This window comes from Typopeltis vanoorti, chromosome 15 (assembly GCF_054136105.1).
Source record: "Typopeltis vanoorti isolate ZY-2024b chromosome 15, IOZ_Tvanoo_1.0, whole genome shotgun sequence".
Lineage (NCBI taxonomy): Eukaryota > Metazoa > Arthropoda > Arachnida > Uropygi > Thelyphonidae > Typopeltis > Typopeltis vanoorti.
Genome location: NC_143563.1, coordinates 118574255 through 118600750, shown reverse-complemented (window position 1 = coordinate 118600750; position 26496 = coordinate 118574255). Strand labels below are relative to the sequence as shown.

The window sequence follows — 26496 nt, the reverse complement described above, 5'->3', positions numbered from 1 at the left end:
CAAGATCACATAAATTAATGTAGTCAGAATTACTTTAGAACAGTGCTTCCTAAACTTATGGATGCCAAGGCCCCCTTTGGAAAAATTAAAATATTTCATGGCCCCCATCAAAAAAAAAATCGTAATATAGACATATATTATTATAATATTTATTGTATTTATATTCAAGATTTTGCATTTGTAATCTTTTTTGTGTTTCTTATCAATATCTTTGAAATAAAACTTATATGAATAAGCATATATTTACTGATATTCATTCGTCGTCGTCCAGTAGCATGCTCTAGCAAGAGGGTTGCAGCAGATGAGCAGCTCTTCTCCATTTCTCTCTGTCTGTTGCTTCCATCATTCTTAAACCAGTCCATTCCACGATGTCATTAAACCACTCTCTAGTTGGTCTTCCATGTCTTCTTTTCCCCTCAAGTTTCCCTTGTAATATAGTTCTTTTCAGGTGTCCCGAAGAACCTCTTAGAAGATGTCCTGCAAATCTGGTCTTTCTTTGCATAATATTCTTTAGCAGTGTTCTTTCCCTCCCAATTAATATTCATTAATCACCAAAATACGCAAGAAGCAAAATTTGTGAACCAACACCAATGTGTGATTTTTTTCCATTAAAATATAAAAAAGAACAAAAAAGAAATAATAAAAATTAAGTATGTTTCTTTTAAGATTAAAAAAAATCTACTTAATCTTAAAACATTTAAAATCTGTTTTCGTTATTTTACGGCCCCTCAACAAAACTTACGGCCCCAAGCGGGCCGCAACCCACAGTTTGGGAAATGCTGCTTTAGAAGACTAAAATATAAGATCTGATAATACTGGAGTCCTGTCAGATAACAGAATAATTTGGAGGCAAATTATCAGTAGGAAGTTAGTGATTATGTGAACTTTTCATATAGTACTATCTCTTAGTATCCTGTATATCAGAATCAGAAATTGCTTATCAGAAGTTAATGGTTACAAACTTTGATTTTGTGATGTTTTTAGTAAAATTTTTTTATACCAGTGGTTTTTTTTGTTTGTTTATTTGTTTTAGACTTCTGTTGATACTACTTAATAATATTTTTAAATTAAACATGAGCATCTCATTATTCATCCATGATATATTTTTATCTTTCCTAAATTAGTTGTTTCCAAACTTTGCATTACTACTCCACTATCTTATGGAGATTTTTTATTTCCTCCTCTTAAGTTAGACACATTTTCACTAACACTTAGAATTAAATGAGTATCAATAGAGTATGCCCACAAATTCACCACCCTTCGACACCTGCGCATGTCACAAAAAGGAGAACCCATTCCGATAACAGGGTAATCAATCCGTCTTCTGGGATGAGTTTATTATTACAGGTCGGAAAATTTAGCTTTTCTTTTACGAACATTGTAGTTTTTAAACTAGTACAGCGACAGACAAAGCATGTGATCTCGCTTGTTGGCGACCAATTCGTACATCCTTCATTTCTCTCTCTCCCTTCAGCACGAATTGACTATTCTTGGCAGAAAGCCAAGTGAAGCTCTACAAAGTGTGGGCGTACTATAATAAAGATACTAGTATGAATTTTATTTAATTAATTAACAAAGCTTTATGAAGAATAATGCCTAAGAATTAATATGTTGCATGTTTCACATATTTAAAATTTTGAAGTTTAATCACATAAACATAATATAAACAGTAATCTACCATTTATCTGACCTTCAAAAGGTAGACACTTCAGCAAACTGATCCTTGCATGGCAACTGATTTCTGATAGAGCACCATACAATTGTACTTCATTTATCAGACCTCACTCTACTGATAATTGAAGGGACAGATAAACAATAGATTAATGTATTTAGTAGAACCAAATGACTGATCTTTGCTCATATTTCAGCTCTGAACTTTATACAGTAATCCCTCAATTAATCTGCTCCCGATTAGTGCATCATTTTTTTTGATACCCAAATTCGATTAGTGCGCCTATATACATCTTAAAAATAAATGTTACAGATTTAAAAAATTTTTGATCTATACATTTTTTATAGCTAACTATTTTTAAAAATCACTCACCAGGATGAAATAATTTAGTTACCGATTTGAAACATTTTACAAAGTTATTTTTTAATGGCATACTACACTATTTCCATGTACACTATGTTCCAAATTTACTGCAAAATTTTAATCATATCTCATGCAATTGTTTTCCTTACTTTTTTATTTTAAATTATTTTCCCCTAATCTCTAATCATGAGTAAAAGAATTAGTGAGCAAAAAATAGAAGTGTGAAAATGATTCAAAAAGTAATTTGATTGGAAGAAAAATTTGAAATAATAAAGAAAATGAACAAGACGAGTCCAGAGAAAAGATAGGACAAGAACACAAAAATGGGTGAATCAACTGCTGAATACAAAGAGAAAGGTAAGGCTGCTTCAAGTTCATCATACATGCACTGAAAATCAAAGTATTATAATGATTGAATTAGAGAGACTTTTTTTTACATGGATCAAAGATTGTAACCAAAAACAGATCCCACTAAACAGTCGCCTTATTAAATCAAAAGTTTCTTTGTAACCTGGAAAAAAAAAAAGGCTATCAGTGATGGAAAAGAAGAAGAATTCCACATTAGCGCTGGGTGATTTGAGCGTTTCAAAAAGAGAAATAGCCTGCATGATGTTCTAATCACAGGCGAAGCTGCAAGTGCAGATAAGGAGATATCCAGAGATTTTGAAGACAATTGTGTAAGAAGGGGACTATTGTGATTAACAAATATTTAATATTGATGAAACCGGCCTTTTTTTTTGCAAGCGAATGCCTTCCAAGACTTTTCTAGCCAAATCGAGAGAAATCTCAGCCTGATTATAAAGTTGCAAAGTTGAATGAAATTACTGCTAGCAATATGCAAGCCTTTTGGAAGCACATTCTTCCACATTGTGCAAATGATTTTAGTGGTTTTTCAAATGAATCTAAGTTAATTAAATCTCATTCTGAGAAGTTGAGTGATTCTGACCTGCTAAATTTAGATGCACAGGAGGAAGATCCTGAAGAATATAAAGAAAATTTAATCACTGACAAGCCCAAAGAGGTTTCACAGAAACAATTTGAAAATAGTTTTCGTACAATCGAAGTTTTTAAGCAACATTGCTTAGTGATTGACCCTGGTGAAGAGAGAACCAGTAAAATTTGCAGAAGAGTCAATAGGGCCATACCGTCAGTTGTATGAAAAAAAGAAACAGAATGCCTGTCAAATTACATTAGCTCAATTCTTTGTTAAGAAGCATTATAATGAATTTATATTCTGAATATGTTTTATTGTCTTTCAGCTTCATGGTTTTCCTTTAACTAGGAAAGTGCGTTTTTGATTAATGTGCCTGTTTTAAAGAAAACATTAGGTGCTCTTTAAAACAGGGTCAAAAAAAAAATCTGAGGAACAAATTATACATTTTCCCATAGGTTATTATATTCGATTAGTGCATTTTTGATTAATGCGCCTGTTTTAAAGAACACATTAGGTGCATTAATCGAGGGATTACTGTATATAAATTCACACACACGGTGTTGGTATTGTACTTAGCTGGAAATAGCGTGACTGGACTTAACATCCTTGCAAAGTCATGCCACACACTTGTGTGTGTATGATACATATATTAATAACAGACTTAAAGCAGTCTGTTATTAATATATTATTGTTATGTTTATCATTATTAAATCATTTTCATAATGCATTTTATTAATATGTGATATTCACAGGGTAATCAGTGTCCAGAGTTCATAAAAGAGAAGTGTTTAGAATGTTTGAAAGAAAGCATATATTATGATGAGATTGCTGGAACCTTCACAAGAATGCAGCAAGAGTGTCGTTCCTTCATATCCATTCTTAAACAGCACAGATTGAATCTTGACCCATCATTCCAAATTGAGTATATATATATATATAACCACATCTGCAGTATTTCTTAAATTCTTATTGTTTTAATTTATTGTCAGTTGTATTTAAGAACTGCCATTGTTAAGTAAATCAAAGTTGAATAAAAGCATATAATTGTACATTCAGATAATGAATGTATTTAATTTTCATTTTGCGACAGTGTTTCTTTTCCAGTCAGTGGCATAGGAACAGTTTAGCTTTGGGGCAACTGCCGAGGGTGCCAGAGAGGATATTTTATCAATAATTGAAATTGTCACACTATAAAAGCTACTTAAATATTAATTTACCAAAGGCACTCAAATCCTAACTGTGATTTGAGCACCTGTACTCATTTCACATGCATTATCCAATTCAAAATTAATGTCATTCATTGTTATAACTTGGTTTCTTGTCATTCTTCAAAATTTTATAAAATGTTATTTATAAAACAATACTTGCAAAGTGAAACATTACTTGTTTACTTTTTTCCTGGTTTTGAGCATGTCGAATAAATAACTCCAGTGCAGAATTTTGGCTAGCAGTGCTAGCAATATGTATCTTGGAGTGGAGGATGTGGGGAAGAATAAAAATGTTTAGCTACTTTTTAGTTTTAGCTAATGGAAAGTGAGCTAACATTTTTGTGAGAGAAAAGGCAGGACTGCATTTTGGCAGCCTTGAAGATGATTAGGTTATCCTTGTTCCACTTTAAGGATGGTATGGAGATCAGTATTTCAGGCACTGGTTGGATGATCTTGAAATGAGGGATGTGCTGGGAACTACATGGTTTATCAAAGCAGTTGAATGAATGGAGAGTACTATCGTTAGCAGATCTAATTGGATAGGATTTGTGGTGATTGAGAGGAGGTCATTTATGTATAAGAGAAAGAGGGTAGGTGAAAGAATGGAACTGTGTAACATCCTGCATCAGTGGCAAAGGTCAAACAGGATCAAAAGCCCTAGAAATGTTAAGGGCAACAGCACACATTTGTCTGAACCTTTCCATGTCATGTGTCCAGTGGTGGATAATGTAGATTAAGATATCAGCCTTAGATTTCAATTGACAGAATCCATACTGGTGGGCTTCTAGATAGCAAAGTAGTTGACTATTGATTACTTTGAGAGGATTGAGGTAGTAGTAACTCATTAATAGTTGGATAGTAAGTTTTTGTCTCCCCCCTTGTTTTTTGGAGTTGGTTGAATATGTGAGCTTTCATATTCTTTCCATGAGATGGGATAAGTGCCAGCTGAGTTTAGAAGATTAAAGAAATGATAGAGGCCAGGTGTTTGCTCTGGTACACACTTGAATATAATAGGAGAGATGCCATTTGGACTAGGCAACTTTGTAGTCTTCAGTTTGTGTACTATTCTTCTTATGTATTTTTGATGAAAGACCACAGGAGGCATATAGTGCTGAATTGATGTTAGGAAAGGAGGTGATTCTTATATAAGTCACTCTTATCCTCTAATTCCTGCATAGATGCAGGAATTAGAGGATAAGAGAGACTCTAGGAGGATAGCTTTTTCTTTGGGTGCTGCAACAGTGGTGCCATCTGAATATCTGGAGGAGAGAGAGAAGGGGTGGTGGAAGTGCAGGTGAGCAGAAGTTGCATCTGAGAGCTTTGGCAAGAAGGCATGACTTCTGTTTGGACAAGAGACAAGTTTTCTGCTAGTGGTTTTATGAAGTTGCAAGCCACCTACAGTAAGCTGTTTTTTTCCTTCAACTGCTTTCATACATCTTCTGTTGAATCAGGACTTGGAAAGTCAACTGGAATTTTAGGTGGAATGAGAATGAATGCCTTCATGCCAGTCCGAATGATTTCTGTGACTCACTCAATGCTGGTATCTGGGTCAGAACAGCAGAAGCAGTAGTCATATCATGGAAAAGAAGAGCAGCAGTAGTACTGGTGGTAATTCCATTTGGTACCTTTGTAGTGCCAAAGGACACAAGATTGGGGCGGTCAGAGGAGGGTGTTCTGTGAGACTGCAAACTTGCACAAGATTGTGGTCTGAATTGCCAAGAGGAGAGTTAACCTCTAAACTGTGTCTGGAAGATGAACTAGTTTAAAAAAATATCAAGGGTATTAGGAAAGTGGAGGAAATTATCTGGAATTCTGGTAGGTAGGTGAACAATTTGCATTAGATCATGGCTTATAGCAAAAACTTCTGCATCACATCTAGCTTGATTGGTAGTGTTGGAGAGGAGCCAGTTGGAGTTGTGAACATTGATTTCCCCTAGGAAGATGAGTACTTCACTGTTTGGATAGCTGGATTGAAGTACTGAATCCAGCTATCCAAACAGTGAAGATTGCTGAATCCCCCTCCCCCACACACACTTTTTTTAGTGCTGGAGCTCAGAGTGGTATACCTTCATACACATTCTTTTTCCTAATGTTTTTCCTAAAATTTTTAAATGACCATCTTTCACTAACTTCAAATCCTGTCCATAATTTTGCTGATGCTAGTATGCCTCATTCCTTTTCTGTATACTGCCTTCACCTTCTGTAATAATCAGATCCCTCTTCCTGGGATGGCACAACATTAGATTTTTCTTGCATATGCAAGAAATATTTTCTTGAATCCTCTTTAAAAATGTTTGCTGCTATGCAGAAGAGGCTAGTCTGGTTAATTACCTATCTCTTTCAGATTTATTCCCTTTGCTTTCTCACAGTCATTCTGTTTCTGCCTTATGCCTCTTCTAGGGTCATTTGCATGGGCACTGTTTCATTGAACTGGCCGCCACCACCACCACCATTCCTCCACTTTCCCTTAAGTTTGTGATCACACAAGGAACACCAGGCAAATATTACTTCTCTCTTCAGCTTCCTGTTCTCCTCTTTTGTTCTTTTTACTTCACTGCTTTCAAACAGTCATTTGTCCTGAATATTACAACCTTACAAAGCACTATTTCTGGTATATAAACTTCTAATAGTTTTTTATGTACTATGGTATACTTCATCAGGAATAAAGACATTTTTAATACATAAACTGACAGAATTGTCTTTAAACTGGTAATGCATGTCATGTTGAGATCGCCTACACATGATTATTCTGTACACATTTTAATTTTATTTCGTGTTGCAAATATGTATATGCAATCTTTTGAAAACATGTCCATTAAAAAATAACAGTCAAAAATATGGTGACTTTATGCCATTGATATTTTTCTTGTCTGGTTGTGATCCAAAGAAAGACTGTAATTAAAACTATAGCATTTCTTTTTCTATAGCTTTGCAAATAGCTTAAACCCTAAAACCTATTTTACTGTGGATACTGACAAAAGGGATGCTTCCTTTCCTGGATGTGTTAATCTTAGTCACCAGACAAAGCAGACTGTCTTTTTCTATATACAGGAAAAAATACAACATTAGATATTTACATGGTAACTCTCGCCTTTCACAGTAGTTGAGGTGTTGTTAAGTTCCTCAGTGTTGGAGATGTACCATATCTAGTGACAACAATAAAATTGGAGCTAGCTTGAATCAGGTGAGTTTGAAGAAGTTCTAAAGAATGGCTGCATCCTAAAGACTATTGAACCGTTTTACAAAAACCACCAAATGTCTCAGCACACACGTAAGATAACATTAACTATAAAGGTGCAGTTACATTACTGTACACCAAAAATGACACTGATAAAATAGCCAGTACAGGTGGTCCAGCTTACACAGATTCATAGATACACAGTTGCAGTGTTTTGCCTTAGAGACTAGCAATGCTATCTGTTAAGCATAGTTTCTACCTTGAGTATCTTGTTAATGTACCTATGTAGTACTAATAGCAAACAAAATATAAACTTTAAAATATGTCTGTAAAATGTAAAAGTTATGAAATACATTAATTCACAAGTGTAAGAAGGAGTGCATTATAACTGTGAAGACTAAAATTGTTTTCCGTTGTTTCAGTCCGATGAATTTTCCAGTTCCGGCATCTGAATTATAGAAATTTTTAACTTGGTAAGATAACCAGACTTGTGCAAAACCCCAACCTAGAGGAGGAGGGTATCTCTCTGAAACTGGCCCTTCCCCCTCTCAGCCTGTCCAGCTAGTAGGACCTACCAGTAACTTAGCTACTGCTGGTATAACTCTTGAGGACGTTGGTGCATTCAGGCCTCCTTACAGTGTCTAGGTGGAGATACCATTGAGGAGACTAAAGTGGATATTATCAAACAGCATGAAAAAGATAATAAGTTTGTAGATATTGCACATGCTTATGAAATGAATGAATCACTGGTAGAACTATTATCAAAATAAAGTTTACATTATGTAGCAATGCAGAGTCAAGCAGAAGTTATGACCTTACAGGAGGACTTGAGTGGATTGTGTGAATGGGCAGATAAGTGAAATTGTCACTTCGGTGTTGCAGAGTGTAAGGTTTTGGAGCTTGGTGGGCAGTAATGGGATGTAAGAGAAAGTTCTTTGCATGAAGAGTGATTGGTGAGGGTGTTGCGAATGTAGACATATAGAATCAATTTAAGGCATGGTTAGATGAGCATTTTGTGCAGTAGTGTGTACCTCCCACAATGAGTCTCTGTCCCCATGGAGGTTGGATGTTAATACTAAAAGAACTGTAGAGATGTGTTCAATGTAGTTCTGCTATGAAACTTTATTTTTATTTATTTAGAGTTTCAGATGTCAACAATAAACTTTGATGATTTACTCAAGTAATATTTTTTATGTATTTTTTTTTCTATGTATTATGCATCCGATGAAGTCTTCTAGAAAGACAAAACTAAGTAGTGTCTTTGGAAATAAATTGCTTATTATATATAATGTGCTGTGTTCTAACAAACCTTTGCTTTTTTGTTACATTAATTAACATATTAATATACTTGTATGTTAGTATATTTATATGTTTTTATATAAATATCATAATATGCCTATCATATATAAAAATATGATATGCATATTTATTTATATCAAAATGAATATGCATATTCATTAGGATAAGCATGCAGTTTTTTCCATTTAAATCCTAATGAAAACTTTCTGGCATTTATAACTACATGAAATACAATATACAAAATAGAAGATGGATATAAACGTAACGAGCAATTTTACCAGGTCTCATACTGGAAGACAATTGTTCATGAATTAAAGTAATGTGCAAGAAGCTTCAGTGGTAAGTGTAAAATTGGTGGCCATGTGTGTGCCATTATGTGGTAATTTTGATAATAAAAATTTTTCTGCAGTTTTTCCCACAAATACCATTTATATTAATTTTTTTTTTACTTATTCTGTTATTTAAAAACAGATAACTTGCACTATTTTTTGACTTATTCACAATAGTTTTTTTTTTTGTGGGGGGGGGAAGGTGATCCTCTGGATCCAACCACTGGTAGCACAAAATAAATAATAATATAATTTAATTTTCTTTAATTATCATTATTGTCGCACAGGTGTTTTGTGGAATCTGAAAGCTCATTGTGGGAGGCACACTATCCACACAGCTATTATTTTTCTTGAACACATTCACCTACAGACCACTCAATGTTGACTCTAGCAATACATTCCACTCATACACCTCCTAGTGAAAAATTTAGTTCTGATACCCTTAGTAACCACATTCTTTATTTAATTTCCAGGAATGAATGTCTTGCTTCCCCCTCTCCCAGCTGGATGCTGAAAAATATCTTCTGTAACAATCATATAAAACCCTTTTAATAACTTCTATCATATCATAATTTTGAGGTGATAATGAAGCCTTTATGAAACAAAATTAGGGTTTCTCCTACCCTCTACCTTAAAGTGAGCTAAAAGCTTATTGTGGTTCAGCTGGATAATTAAAACAAATTACATAGTTTAGAATGTAATTCTAAACTATGTCATTTGTTTTATATATGTATAAAAGTTGTCAGGCGCAAGTGAATTGATGAAATCAAAATTGTATCTTCCTCTTGTTGTGTTGTATTTGAATTGCAGTTTGTAATTTTTGTAATATACTGTTTCCCTATTTCAGCACGGTATGGACTGTTCAGCAAGCTACAGCTTTAGCTTCTACTGTATTTGAATCTGTGGTACCACAAAGCAAACTAAAGCCTAAGATTCTTGAGGTAACACAATTTATTATTTTTTAAGCTTTCATAAAAATAACATGAAAAGATAAAGTTTATAAACTATTATCATCAGATGCCTAAAATAGGGTGTAGAGGTTGCTACAATACTATCAGCAGTTTGCTTCAAATTAATGTTGTTTATCAGGTCTTCCCCTCTATATATTTGTCTTCTGCTGCATTAATCATTCCACCTAGATTTTGTGGAATTTCATATCGATGCCACAATACTGAAGTTTTTTTCACTTGATTATACTATAAATAGTATTTATATAGTTATATTTAAGTGTAACTATATACATGTAGTTACACTTATAGTTATACTTACGTGTGAAGGACATAAGAGAGAATGTCTTAATTGTGAGTGAGCAGGAGGTATTTGAGGAAATAAATAAACTTGATGTCAATAAGGTAATAGGATTTAATGACATATCACCATACATTTTTAAAGGAATGTTCCAGGCAACTGACAGTAGCATTGGCATGAATGTTTAATAACAGTCTTAGAACAGCACAGGTTCCAGGGGGAGTAGAAAGAAGATAAAACTACATAAAGGTTGTGATAAGGCTGTGGCTACAAATTTTAGGCCAATCTGTATATCTGGAGTTGTGGTGAAGGTGCTAGAGAGAGACTGGTGAGAAGTAGGATACAGAAATGGGTTGATAACAGCAGTATTCTCTGTGGTTATTCATGGATTTCTTAAAGAGATATTATGTTTTACTAACTTATGTACTATTACATGGTGACATATGACTTGAACAAGGGAGATGCATATACAGTGGTATACTCAGATTTTGCAAAAGCTTTTGATAGACACACAACAAGCTGTTAAATAAATTGAAATGAATGGATCGGATAACAGACTTCTGAGTTGGATCAGTGACTGGCTGTCAGATAGGTATCAGAAAGATGAACATGGAGTGCAGTATCCTGAAAAAGGAAGGTCACTAGCATTGTGCCACAGAAGTCAGTTTTTTGACCATTGTTGTTCAGTTTGTATATTAATAATATTGGGATGAGTTTAATTAGTGATATGCAAATAGTGCAAAATTGGGGAGAGCAATGCAGAGTCAAGCAGATATTATGGCCTTACAGGAGGACTTGAATAGATTGCATGAATGGGCAGGTGAGTGGAATTATCAGTTCAGTTTTGCAAAGTGTGAGGGTTTGAAATTCAGTAAGCAATGATGGGATGCAAATTATACACTTAGTGGGGAAACTTTAAAGGAGGTAGAGGAAATGAAAAATCTTGGAGTGATGGCAGACAAGGACCTGAAATTTAGGGGCCATATTGCACAAGTTGTGATGACGTCACATCAGATAGTAGCAATAATGTGGCACACCCTGTCATGCAGAAATAAAGAGGTTATGATGCCATGTATAAACCCATAATCAGGCCTCCTGTGGATTTTTATGCACAGATTTGGTCACTTGGTTTCCATGGTTATGAAAATATGTTAGAAACCGCCCAGAGAAGAAATAAATAAATTGCAAAGCCTTGTGAATAGTATGATGAGGCAGGAGATATCATTGAGATGTATACGCTAATCAAGGGTTGTTATTAGGTTGACATGGAAGAGATTTTTCATAGAATGGGAGAGGAGGATAAAACAAGAGGCCATCACTGTAAACTGTATAAAGAGGAGTGAGGAGAAGGTTCTTTGCATAATAATAAATTAAATATGCCAAGAAATTATATTCTTAGTTTCATCCTTTATCCAAGTATAAGCAAACAAATTTTGTGCTTGAATATCTTCACAACTACTTCACACACAAACTTTGCTGGATGAAACTAAGAATATAATTTCTTGGCATATTTAATTTATAAAAAATTGTGGCAGTAAACTTGTGTTTTGCTTGCCTTTCTGCTCCATTTGTGGAAACTACCATACTATTTCCACTTTATATTAACTCTGCTCACACATTCTTGACTTCTAATTTTGGCAAGTTTCTTTCTAATATCTTCATTTTTAGTAAGGTTCTGCCCTCTGCTTACTCTCCAATTTTTATGTATGTATGTGAATATCAGAAGTCTTATCTGTAATAACCAGTTTTGATCAGTTATATTATTTTTATTTTTTTGGTTTACCATTATATACCTTTTTTTTCTTATTAGATAAAAATATCCTTAACTGTTAGAGTTTGCTAAAAATTGAATCTAAATGCATTAGTATTTAACTTGTTCTAGGTTCTTCATTCAAACATGCAGTTGATGTTTTTCATGTTCTAACCTATTTCCATGGTTTAACATCTCGTATTTGTTTATTTCATGTCACACATAGTTATAGCACATATTCTTTATTTAGAATCTAGAATTCAAATTTATATTATACATATTTAGAAGTATAACATCATCTGCATAAAGTAAAGAGCTAAGTTACATATTTCTAATTTTGATGTAAGATTTAATTCAACTTTCCTTCATAGTGTGATCCATTTCCTTCACAGGTAATGAATAATATAGGGTGCACCATTATCTTACCCTTGATTTTATATCAGATCATAATTTCAGTACCTATTTCAATTTTAGCTGTTGACTTTCAGCCTTCTAAAGGTTGTCCATTAGTCTGTGTAAAGTCATGCTGTAACATCCAGTTTACTCCATATAATTGTAATGATTTTAACAGATTTTCTCTTTAAATCTTCATGTTATTTACAATACAGATTCATCTTATATTCCTGTGATTTTGCAGTCGTTTGTCTAATCCTGGCAATCCCTGTTTGGACTTAATCGAGCTTGTTCTTCCAGTTTCTTTACCATAATTTTTCTTAGCATCTTCTACATATACCAGCCACTGAGTTAGAAACTTTTATTTAATACCGTTGGACCTGCTTTAGCCTGAAGTACAGTATATGTGGTTTGGCATAAATTCCACAATGTGTTGGATTTCATTTATGTCTACAACATACCAACTATTCACTAGACAGTCCTTATATTGGGTCATATTTGACAGAAGAGGACTTTTGCTCCCTGATTTGTTTTTCCTAACATGTCTCATACATTCTAATGTGGTTCAGATTTGGACTTTGTGGTGGCCAGAGATGATGGTGGATGTTACTCGTTGAACCACTGCTGAATAATTCTTGCATTATGGACAGTAGCATTATCATCCATGAATTAACCATCACCTGCTGGATAAAAAAGTCAACCTTGCAGGATGGACTTGATCAGCAACAATCTTCAGATATTCAGCAATATCAGGGGACCCATTCCATACCAACAGAAAATACCTCACATCAGGACACCACCTCTACAACCTTGAGTTGTGTCCAGTCACGATTTTCATGATGCCACTGTAGATGAACTTTCTGGTTTGGTGCAGAAATCTGTAGTTTTCATAAAGTCATACAACTGCCAGTACCAATACTATTCAATTTCCCGCATTATAGTTTAATGAGATATGGGTCGTGAAAAAGCCTCCATTAAATGCTTCAGTCATTTGCTGCAGAAAGTTCTTTTCATCCATATAAGCCTTCTCTGATGACAACTATTTCATTCCTTAGATACTGGTTCATTACCACAGTTATGCCTCTTAAACAAGCAATGTGAGCTATTTTTTCACTGATTAAACACCCAAAATAACTCACCTTTTGAGAAACCAGTCAGCTCTGCTATTTTCAGAATCATGGCTCCAGCCAAATGGGCATCCACAATAAGCCCTTTATTGAACTACAAAAAATCATTTGTTTTTCCTTTTGTGATCAACATTACTGACCAGCAGCATTCTTGAATTGTTGCCTAGAACTCAGGGTAATGAACATGCAAGCTAAAGGCAATCCAAAAGGATTTTATCATTATACCACAAGCAAAAGAAAGAAAGAATGAATCTGAAAGAATAACTTTATGGAATGTGGATGGTACTCGAGTCTCGAAAGCTAATAAGATTGTTCATTTAATGAGTGATATTGAGGTCATCTTTCTTGGGGGACTTCAATGACCAGCTCATATTGGCTCCCCTTTTCCAGTTTCACCAATCAAATAATGGATGCTGAGGTGTTAGCCATCAGCAATGACATATCTCAGATCATCAGTCTTCCCACCTGAATACCAGACAACGCCACCCTCCAATTTTCCAATACACTTGACCTCTTCCTAACAAGTTCCCCTTCTAGGTATACTGTGGTTGTCAGTTCTCCTCTTGGAAACTTGGACCACAACCTCATACGAGTCTCTTTTGGTGCAGAACAATTTACACCCACCACTTCACAGTCTCATGGCATTTGGCGCTAGAAAGGTGCCAACTGGAAAGACCTCGACAACTTCTATTCCTCCTTCCCATGGTCTGACTGTCTTTTACACCTTTTACAACTTTTACTTTTACAACTGTTGCAGTCTGCAGCAGTTGTAAAAGAATCATAACCAAGTCCAAGTCAGACTTTAAAAGGGCCAAATGCTTCAAACTCGCATCCTGCCCAAATGACAGTTGCTTCTTCTGATCCCTTGTGGAGGCTATTGGGTGCAACTTCTGTTTATCCAGATTTCCACCATTTTCACATTCAGGTGGTACTGTGATTACCTCACTAAAAGACAAGACCAACTTACATCGCTCTTCTTTTCCAGTTCCTGCATTGATGACCTAGGCAAAGTTCTCCCCACTCCACAGAACAGCTCCCCTCATGGCTCCCATAGTCTTCCTACAAAAAGAAATATGAAGAATCTTTAACAACCTGAACAGAAACAAGGCATCTGGTCCTGATGGTTTCTCACCTGTTCTGTTAAAAAACTGTGCCCGAGACCTAACCTGTCCTATATCACCTCTTCAATCTATCCTTTTCAATGGGCATCTACTCGACAACATCCACATCCAGCATATCCCAAAGAAATGTGATAAAAGTCAACCAATTAACTACTGTCCAATGGCTCTCACATCTATTCTCTCAAAAATTATGGAGAAGGCCATCAACAACTATTGAAACATCTAGAGACATACCAGCTAATCAGTGACCAGCAGTATGGATTCCACCACTTATGATCTACAGCTGATCTTCTTGTTTTCACTACCCACCTATGGACTCAAGCCATGGAGAAATTTGGGAAAACTCACGTGGTTGCCCTTGACATTTCAAAGGCATTTGATCGGGTTTGACACAGGGACCTTACTCACCTAACTTCCATTCTATGGTTTGTCTTCCCCACTCTGCAGCTGGATCGTCAACTTTCTCACTAGTTGCTCACTACATTTCATTGTGGACAGCTTACTCTCCTCTGATTTTCTCCTTCTGATCAACAAAGAGCCATTACCAATGGAACACAAGGAAGTTTGATATAGTAACAGTAGCGGGATTGAAAGAAATTATACATAAATTCAACTTCGTTGGATAACTTTTGTAAAACACTATGAAGCACTCAAAGTAAATATCCTGATCTGACTTAAAAAATATATTCACTTCCATATGCCATGACCAGAAGTATTCCGTCGAATACTTCTGGTCATGTCATATGGAAGTGAAATATAGATCTTGACTAAAATACTGACCAACAAGTTGAGGATTACCCAGAGAAAAATGGAATGATCATTACTTATTATTACTATTCTAGATTGAAAGCCCAGACTAGGGTGAAATACATTAATTACAATAGATCCAAATGGTCAGGTCATATTATAAGCAGTAACACTCAAGAATGGACAGACAAAGTCGATATCAGAATGGTTTCCCGAAGATGGAAAGAGATCTATAGGAAGACCAAAGAGACAGTGTGAGAATCATATTAATGAGACAGATGGAATTCAGTGACATAGAAAAGCTCAAGACAGAATTGAATGGAGGCCTTTGAGAGAGGCCTTCAGTAATAGAAGGATATTATTCTTAGAAGGATATAATCATCAGTCAAGAAATTGACTGATGATGATATCCTTCTAAGAATAAAGCTTGCTGTACCAGGATGGAAAACTAATAAAGTGATCATTAAACCTCAACTATATTATCTGCAATGGTCATCCAATTTCCATCCTCATCCACTTCCATTTTCCCTCCTACTCACCACATAGTTAAAAAAATAATAATAAATAAATAAAAATAAATAAAAAAACTTGGGATTCTACTTGCATTGCAGTTCCAGTGTCCTCTCATATTCTAATTTTTCATCCCTTAGAATACTCGTCACTTTCCTAGCCCGAGCCTTATATTTGTCATGCAACTGTTCTCCACCTCTCTCTCTCTCTTTATGTCATCCATAATCTCTTTTTGATCTGCAATTCCTCTTTTATTTCTATAGTCATCCACATCAGTTTGATTCGAAATTGCTTTATCTTCTTCATCACAAAAGGTATACAATTTACCATTGCTGTCAGTGATTTTTTCTTAAGTATCTGTCATGCACTAATCACTGATCTTACTTCAAATTCTTTCATCCATTGTACTGCTGCAGGCTGGTTTCTAAGTCTATGATAATTGCATGCCTTATAATTCCACATAAGTTTCTTCAGTTTGGGTATTTCCTCATGCTTATTCATTCTTCAAGTCAGGACTACATGGTCACCAGCAAATGGAGACAATATGACATCTCATTTAATCAGATGCTCTGATGCTATGACCAAATCCAACCCTCTTGAGCTTCATGTTCCCCCACAACATGCCGCCCAGTTTATATCACTATAGTTGAAGTCCTTCATCACCATCACTTGCTTCACACTTGCCAAACTAATTTATCTAAACATTTCCTGCTCATTATTATTCTCTGGTCCGTACTAAAATCCCACTTAATAAACATCTTGTCGTATAAACATCTCTCTCACACACCATATATTCACAAAGCTATCAGTGTTATTTCCAATGTGATTCTCCACTTGGAGACAGCACAGTTCATCTCTTATCATATTTACCTTCCCATCTTGCTAAAATATGCTATATGCTTCAATTTTTATTAGTGCAAATGCCTGCTAGAACATCCTCCTGTTAATCAAGTTTCACTGATGCCAGTAACCTTTGGAGAAATTTAGTCAATGCCACAAACTTGTTTCCTTTATTCCTATTGCTCCTAGTATTAATATATAGAAAAACCAATGCATTGCCAGTATTCTTATGGACATTATTACTCCTGTCATACTTCACTTGGCCCTGGAACAGTATACACCTTTTCATTTGCCAGCCACTATGCACACATGGTGTCATCCCTGTTACTTTCCATTCAATTCTGGTTTCCCTTCTCGGACACACTTGCCCAGAAAATAAGTCTGTCCAAATGCCAGCACCCTTCTACATTCAAATGTAATCCATCTCTTGCATCTCTTACAGCGGTCTACTGTCCTCAAACCTACACTACACATCGACATATTTGAGACCTCTTTTTCTATACATTCTCACTATCATTTCATTCTTTATCACTGCTCTTCACCTCTACTCTTTATTATCATACTGGGCTACATACCCACTCTTCCCTTAGACACATTTCTGCTGCACTATCCATAACATCAAACTCAAATCACGTTATTCACACCACTCTCAAGTCATTCTTCGCAACCATTACTATCATCTCTTCTACATTTGCACTCCTCTTCATTGCCATTGTCATACTCTCTATAATTCCACCAGGAAAGCACTCCTCTGTCATTTGCACTCCTCTTCATTGCCATTGTCATACTCTCTATAATTCCACCAGGAAAGCACTCCTCTGTCATTTGCACACTCCACATCGTTGAATCTCCATACATGACACTCCAAACAGATTCATTCATCCTTGACTATTATCCCAATCTCTCCCTCTCTCCCTTGTTTCTGCATTATCTCTACTTTTTTGCAATTTCCTCTTTTCCTCTATCTCTCTGATTCTCTCTCCCTTGCTCTCTGACCCTTTCTCTTACATGTACTCTCATACTTCTCATATCAGCCAGCCTCTTAATATCTTTATTTTCTCTCCTCAACTCAGTCTTCATTTTTCCAAGCTCCCTTCTTAGCAGTTCTATTTCTCTTTCCACACATTCTGCTTTCAGTTGACATTCACAATAACAGTCATGGCCATCAGTGATATGTGCTTTGTATTATTGGATACTAAGGCAAGTGATGTGAAGTCATTACCCTCTATATACGAGTTGCCCAGTCATGAAGTTACTTCATGCACAAACTTTGTTTGCTTACACTTGGATAAAGGAATAAACCAAGAATATAATTTCTTGACATCTTTAATTTGTAACATAATCAAATGGAAGAACTGTCAACATCTCTCTATATCTCTCTAATCCAGAGTATTTTGGTAATAAGGTGTGACCCCTTTTGGCTACTTTGATATGGAAATGTGACTTCTGCATTACTTCAACCTTGGTATCACTTCTGGGTGTGGCTCCCACTGATGAGACCTCAATAAAGGTCGAAACCAGTCTGGGTAGTGACCCTTCCCATAATAGTTAGCATTATACATGTTTGTAAGGATATGTGCTTTGCATTATGGAATACCAAGGCAAGTGATTTGAATTCATTAGCCTCTATATACAAGTTGCCTAGTCATGAAGTTACTTCAGTCACAAATTTTGTTTACTTACACTTGAATAAAGGATTAAACCAAGAATAAAATTTTTTGGCATCTTTAATTTATAGTAAAACCAAGTGGAAAAACTTTCAACATAAGATAAGATTTCCTTGTATGGACCTGAACAATTTAGTCAGAGATTGATAATAGTATTTCCTAAGTACAAACCCAGTTCCTGTTACAAATGAATGTACCAGGAAAATTCAACTGTTCTTCATTTGTTGTACTTTACAGTTCAGTTTAACTATTCCAGTTGTTTTTCGGAAGGAGTTTCTGTTTGTCTTCATAAACAAATGCTAAAAAATAATTCTTTTATCTTTGAAGACTGAAATAGAATTCTTATTGAGTATCTCATTTGGTTAGTACTGTCCATTTAATTAGACTAAACTATGAATATGTCATCTATAGCATTTACTTTAACTTTAAATTTCATTTGACTGCTGTTGCATATTCTGACCATGAAGTCTTATACGTACTTTCTGGAAAAAATCTTTTGGTCTACTCGTGTGTGTGTGTGTGTGTGTGTGTGTGTGAGAGAGAGAGAGAGAGAGTTTTACTTACTTGGTTGCTGATGCAGATGTCTAGCTGTCAGTCTTGTGAACCTCCTAACCAGACATGCAGTTGTCACTTATACAGCAAGCAGAAGTTGACAGCTGATATTCTGTCTTTAGCTAATGAGAACATCTTATACACCAAAGAAGAGGCAGGTATCATTGTACAGTAAAAATTCAGGACAAGAAAGACAACTGAAATTATTACATATATCAGATTACAAATTCATAATTGTAAATTATGACTTTTTGCAACACTGACTTGATAACAAGTTGGTATCTCCACCTTGAAGTGGTAAGGAGGCTTGCATGTACCAATGATCACAAATGCTATGCCAGTGGTAGCTTAGCTATTGATAGCAGCCTCCCCAGCTGAACAGGTCAAGAGGTAGATGCCAGACTAAAAGAGATACCCTGGTTGTTCAAGTTAGGAGTTTTGCGTAAGTCTGGTTACCTTACCAAGTGGAAATCTTGATAGTTTAAATGCTTCAACTGGAAAGTCATCAGACAGAAATAAAGAATTACAACCAGGAAAGGATAAAGGTAAAAGATTAGGTATATCAGACATTTTATGTGGTCACATGGAATGTAAGAAGTAGAACAAAGCAGTTGGAATTATTAAAACAACAGAAAACCAAATATATTAACAAGCAATTACATCTATATCTTCCCATTCTGTTCATTCACAACTTTCTAGGTGAAAAATATAGTCTGCATTGGCCCTACTAACCATACTTTTACTCAAATTCCAAGGATGACCTCTTGATTTCGGATGAAATCAAGAGGTCATCCTTGGAATTTGAGTTGAAATAACTTGAAATAACGGATTGATATAGGAGAAGTGATTTGGCCAAGTGCCAAATCACTTCTCCTATATCAATCCAATAAAATCCTTAAAGTAATTTAAATGTTTCTATGATATCCCCTCTTTTTTGCTTATCAACTAGCTTTTACAGTTCACATACCCATATCCTCAATCTATTTTGATAAGGAATGTTCCATAGACTGGTCACCATCTAGGTTGCTTGCCTCTGAATCCTCTCACCAATTCCTTATTCCCAAGTTACCTAGGTGACCAGGCCTGAGCACAGTAATTCAGATATGGACATATCAAGGCCTTATATAAAACTTCTTTATCTCTACTTGTTAGTTTGTTCTTCTTTAACTTTTGCCCATACTGACAGCCTATTTAAATTGTCCTGCAAGCTCTCCACATTGCCTTGATTAACTCTACAGATTTTGCATCATCAGCAAACAACTGAATATTTCCTTTCAGGTTTATTTCTATATCTTTTATGTACGAATTAAACAGTAGTAGTCCTAGCGCTGAACTATGCAGCCCACCACTAGTCACCTACTTTTGCTTGGACTCTGCTCCAGATGAAAGCAGGAGACATTTCCATATTTCACTTTTTCATATCTGTCCAGCAACCACCCTCTTATTCACATAACCGTGTCATATCCATCCCCCGTTTATTCTAATTTGCATAAGAATTCCGTGTTGTATTCTGTTAAATGCCTTCAAAATTCCAGCAGAATCATTGTGCAGTCATCTCCCTTTATCTAACTCAGATGTCCCTGTATTATAAAAAGTTCGTAAATTTCCAAGGCATGACTAACCCTTCACCAAACCATGATGCCTTCATCGAGTATCATATTCTTATCCATCCATTCTTGAATTCTTCCTTCATTTTAGAAATTATGGCCTTTACAACTGTGTTATAAATAACTATTTTAATTTTCCAACATTTTGACCTTCATATTAAGTCATCATCTGAGGTATATACAATTATACAAGGACAAGCTGAATTACATTTCACACAGTAAGTTAAAGAAACAATAATTTGATCACCGGTTATTCTACTGGCACGACCTCTAGTGAAAAAAAAAAAATGAAAAAAAAATACAGATAAAATTACAAATTAATTAATTAATTATTTAGAAACTACATCAAAGCTAAATTCTGTTTAAGATAACATGAGAGAAACATTCCTTCTTATAGATAGGTTTCTTACAGTAACAACGATGTCCTATTTTTAACATTACAACTGTTATATTAGATATAGGATTCTGGATTATCTAGTCTTGTTTATAGTTAACTCTTAGGGAGAAAGGTTCTGTGGGTAGAATATGTGCCTTCCATATGCTTGGGATTTTTAGACTATCACTATTGTTCAGATTGGAGTGGTTGATAAGAATCTCACAGGCTGCCTTAAATTTGCATTCATACCATGTTTTGGTATGAATGCAAATTTAAGGCAGCATTTATGAATGCAAATGTGATGTAAACAACTGGTGCTTTTCCAGTCAGTTCTATGTAAAGTGTTCAGAGCATGATCGTGAAGCTGACCTTTCTGATCATGCTCTGAACACTTTACATAGAATTGACTGGAAAAGCACCAGTTGTTTACATCACAGCAATGACTGGCGAGTCAAAGTGTGTGAAATTGCTGAGATTATAGGCATTTCAAAAGAATGTGTAAGATATATTTTGCATCAAGTATTGCAAATGAAAAAGCTTTGTGCAAGATGGGTGTCATTCTTGCTCACAACAGGTCAAAAACGCACTCGCATGAAAATCTCTGAACAGTGCTTGGAGTGTTTTAACAAGAATAAAACTGATTTGTGTGTTGATTTATTACTATGGATGAGACTTGGATTTACCAGTACATACCAGAATCCAAACAGCAGTCAAAACAGTGGACAGAAGCCGGTTCTTCAGCTCCAAAGAAAAGGTCATGGCGTCGGTGTTTTGGGATGCTAAAGTCATTTTGTTTATTAATTATCTTGAAAAGGATTAAACAATAACCGAGGAATATTATTCCGATCTTTTAACCAGACTAGATGAAAAAATTTTTGAGAAATGACCCGGTTTGCAGAAGAAAAAAATCATCTTTCATCAGGACAATGCACCTGTCCACAAAGGTGTTTTGGCAATGGGAAAATTAAGGGATCTGCACTATGCATTGTTGGAACATCTACACTATTCCCCAGATTTGGCTCCCTCTGACTTCTATCTCTTCCAAAAACTAAAACTCTTCTTCACTGTCAGCATTTTTTTTTTTTTTTCGAATCAAGAGGTGATTGCAGCTGTAGAGGAGTATTTTGCAGATCTTACAGAGAACCACTACAAGGATGGGATAATGTCACTGGAGCATAGCTAGAATAAATGTATTAGTCTTAAGGGAGATTATGTTGAAAAATAAGAATAATTTTGAAATTATAAATTCATATTTCCATTGATAAGCCGAGAACTTTTCAGACCACCCATGTATTTCCAGGCAATATTTGGCCATCTGTCCTCATTCATTCTTTCCACGTGGTTTTCCCAGTTTTTTCTGTAGTTTTTGATGTCTTCTGTTATGTTAATTATGGATAACTGTTTTCTTATTTCTTATCTTGTCTATTGTCCAATCCCCACGAGAAGGTGAGGATTGGACATTAGGTCAGAAGCCCTGGTCGGTTCTCCGCATTCCTTTAAAAGTCTTACAGTGGCTGCACTGCATAGTTCAGAAAGCCTGGACTGAGGGACGAATTCCCGATGATTGGAGTAGAGCTCTCCTAGTACCCATATATAAAAAGGGAAATAAAACTGAATGTGAGAATTGCAGAGGTATTTCCCTACTGAGTGTTCCTGGCAAGATCTATGCAAGTATACTTGAGAAACGGTTGAGAAGAATTGTGGAAAAAAAAGCTTGGTGAAGAACAAGCTGGATTCAGGCCAAATAGAGGTTGTCAGGATCAGATCTTCACTTTACGACAAATAGTTGAGAAAGCATGGGAATATAACAAAGATCTGTATTTAAGTTTTGTCGATTTGGAAAAGGCATATGACAAGGTGCCAAGAGAGAAGCTATTCAATACGCTACAGTTATATGGTGTCAATGGGGCATTATATCAAGCAATACTTAGTCTTTATTTGAGTTGTGAGTCAGCAGTTAGAATTGAAGGAAGTACAGGAAGATGGTTTAATGTTAAATCTGGTATGAGACAAGGATGTACATTATCCCCTCTGTTATTCATTATCTATATGGATCACATTATGAAGGAAAGTGGTATTAAACCTGATATCAGAATTGGAGATGTTAATGTCAGCTCTTTGCTTTATGCGGATGATGTTATACTTCTAAATAAATCCGCTAAAAGTCTGCAAGATTCTCTGACTAAATTGAATAGCTGTTGTAATAGATATGGTATGAAGGTCAGCAATAAAAAGACAAAGGCAATGAAAATAGGCAGAATCGTTGAAAATGTCAACTGTGTTGTGAATGTAGAACCTGTGGAACAAGTAAAACATTTCAGTTACTTAGGCACGTTTTTACTGAAGATGGTAAATTAAATATAGAAATAGACAACAGAATCAGCAAAGCTGGTATAGTGGGAAGTCAATTGAATAAATTCATATGGAATAAGAGAGAAATTAGTCGGAACACTAAATTAGCTGTATACAAGACAGTGTTCAAACCAGTTTTAACTTATGGATCTGAGAGCTGGGTCAGAAGTAAAACACTTGACCAAAGACTAGAGACCGCAGATATTGAGAGTCCTGAGAAAGATTAGAGGCGTGAACAGATGGCATCAATGGCAATATCATATTAAAAATGAGGATATTAGGAAAGAACTTGACATTGTCAGCATCCAGGAATGCATTAGCAGAGCTAATCTCAGGTGGTATGGTCACTTAAATAGAATGGGAGAGGAAAGATTAGCAGAACAAGTGTTCTCTGCCAGGTTTGCAGGAAAACGACCCAGAGGACAACCAAGATATAGGTGGATTGATATGGTACAAAGTGCGTTAGACGATAGAAATATAAGATCTGATAATGTTGGAGTCTTGACAAGTAACAGACTGATTTGGAGGAAAATTGTAGAATGGAAGTTAGTAATGATGTAAATTTTTCATGTAGTACTGTCATATCCTGTACACCCCTTGAGGGTACATGGCAGGAATTTGATGATGATGATGATGATATATATATATATATATTGAAGAGTATTGGTGATAATTCACTTTCTTGAATGTGAGTCCTCTATTGGTTTTAATTTTCATTTTGTTTCATTATTAATTTTAATATAGCTTTCTGCCATTATATTTGCTATTGCTTTTGTGGTTTGAGTTGGGGCTTTCAATTCATACAGTATATTGATTTTGTTCTGTTGATTGTGATCATATGCTTTCTCATAATCTAGAAAGACCATATATGTTTGCAGATTTAATTCTATTCTTTTTTCTATAATTTGTTTGAGTGTAAATATGGGATCTGTGCAGGAGCTTCCTTTCCTAAAGCTGCATTGTTCTTCTCTAATAATTTCCTTGGCCCATGGTTTTAATTTACTCTTAATTATATCTAGCTATATTTTATAGCATCTATTTAATAAGGATATTCCTCTATAGTTTCCACAACCTTTCTGTTTCCTTTTTTTGAATATGTTGAATTGCTGAATATTTGAATTTTTTTGACTATTGCTGCAGAAAAAAATGTTTTTGACAAAACTGCGAAGATAAAGGAAAGGGCTCAGAACCTGAAATCCAGAAATAGAATCTTTAATAAGAAAGAAAAAAAGAAATGTACCTTAAATGGTTAAACGACAGAACCATAGGAATTGGAATATAATATAAAAGAAACAGAGCAATAACAAGAAGAGAAACCAATAAAATCAGAAGACAAGACTAGAAAAAATTTGTATCGAGATTAGAGCATGACATAAATGCAAAATGACTCAAGAAACAAAGGATATTCTACAATTAGAAGGCCCTCCACAAAAGAATGGACCAATCACTACAACCGGCTTCTAAACAGTAATAATCAAATTGAAATAAAACAAGTAATAAGATAAGAAACAAATGAAGAACCAATAAGTTAAATGGTCTTAAGAAAATATTGAAAAAAACTAAAAGATAGAAAACTACAGGAGAAGATGGAATAAATTCAATATAGCTCTTTAGTTGAAGTCCATTTATGTCATGCTCTAATCTTGATACAAATTTTTCCCAGTCTTGTCTTCTGATTTTCCTGGTTTCTCTTCTTGTTATTGCTGTGATTCTTTTATATTCTATTTCATTTCCTATGGTTCTGTTGTTTAACCATTTAAGATTTATACGTTTCTTTTTTTCTTTCTTATTATAGATTGTATTTCTGGATTCCAGGTTCTGAGGCCTTTCCTTTTTCTTCGCAGTTTTGTTCCTATGGCTTCATCTGCTGCTTGTTTTACTATTTGTTTAATGTTATGCCATTCATTTTCTGTATCTATATCCTCATTTATTTTCTTTCTATGATTTGTAAGTCTTCTTTGATATAGTTCTCAAATACTATCTTGCTCTAACAGTTCTATCTTAAATTACTCCAGTTTTTGTGTTCTTGTGTTGTTTCTATTTCTCTGATTTAGGATCTTAATAGTACTGATTAATAAATAATGGTCTGAGTCAATATTGCATACTCTGCAATTTCTTACCACCTTTAGTTTTTCCCACTATTTTATAATCAATGATGCTTTTATCTTCACTGGCTTCCCATGTATTATTAAGTGCCTCCATAGTGGAACTGGAAGAACAACGGTACATTGTGCACTTTGATTGGAAAAGGCCTCTCTTCGTGACAGGAGGAATCTTTATATGGACTTTTTCAATCGAAGGTGAGTTAGCTGATCTCATACGGAGGTAACAGGGTTACCCCCCCCTCTCCCCCCGGAATCTCATATTTTTCATTCCGCATACAGACAAATTGGCCCTTCAGAATGCACACGATTTACAAACAAAAAACAAAAAATACTAGTTGTGGTGGTGGGCAGTAGATGTAGATGATTGTAGTGGTGAAAGACGGAGATTTGTACAGTTGGTGTCCTCCAGCGATGAGTCTACGGACTCCTTGGAGGTGTCACGAATAATAATAAATAATAACAATAATAAATATATTTATGTTTTTCTTTATGTTTAAAGAAGCTGTTGGCGAGTTTCAAACTATTATAGGCCACAAATTCCCTGAGTTCTCTTCCTTTGTTATTTATTGTGTTTTCTCCTTGATTACCTATTAAATCTTGAAATGTATTCAATCCATTTCTAGCATTGAAATTGCCTGGAATGATTAAGTAATCTTGTTTATTTGTGTTCTGAATTACGTTTTGGAGGTTTTTATAGAATTCTTCTGTTTCGGATTTTTTTCCTTCTGGTGCATATATTCCTATGATTGTAATAAATTTCTTATTTAATTTAAGTCTAGCTGTTATTATTCTTTCAGAGATCCAGTTATGTGATTCAATTTAATTTTTCCATTTAGTGCTGATCATGATGGCTATACCTGCAGCTGCTCGTTTTTTGTTGGGTACTCCACTGTATATTAAACTATAGTTCTGAAGTTTTTTTCTTTGTTTCTGAAATTACTACTATTTCTATTTTCATTTCTGTTAGGGCTTTTTGTATTTTTTCAATCTTGGGATTGGTGCCTTTTATGTTTACTGTTCCGATCCGTATCCAGTTCATAGTCCTTTTTTCCAATTCTGTTTCATTATCCATCATTTGGGCTGTCCTGTTTTTATTCCCTTGCAATAAGAATTTGTCA

General features: G+C 35.1%; 1 protein-coding gene across 1 annotated transcript in view; it reads left to right on the top strand.

The window, feature by feature from the left end:
* Hel89B (histone acetyltransferase 1) overlaps window positions 1–26496 on the top strand; it is an 863997-nt gene that overhangs the window by 357834 nt on the left and 479667 nt on the right. The window contains exons 17-18 of the mRNA XM_090405810.1: window positions 3722–3891; window positions 9831–9924. Coding sequence (XP_090261936.1) covers window positions 3722–3891; window positions 9831–9924 — 264 coding nt within the window. The remainder of the gene's footprint in view (window positions 1–3721; window positions 3892–9830; window positions 9925–26496) is intronic.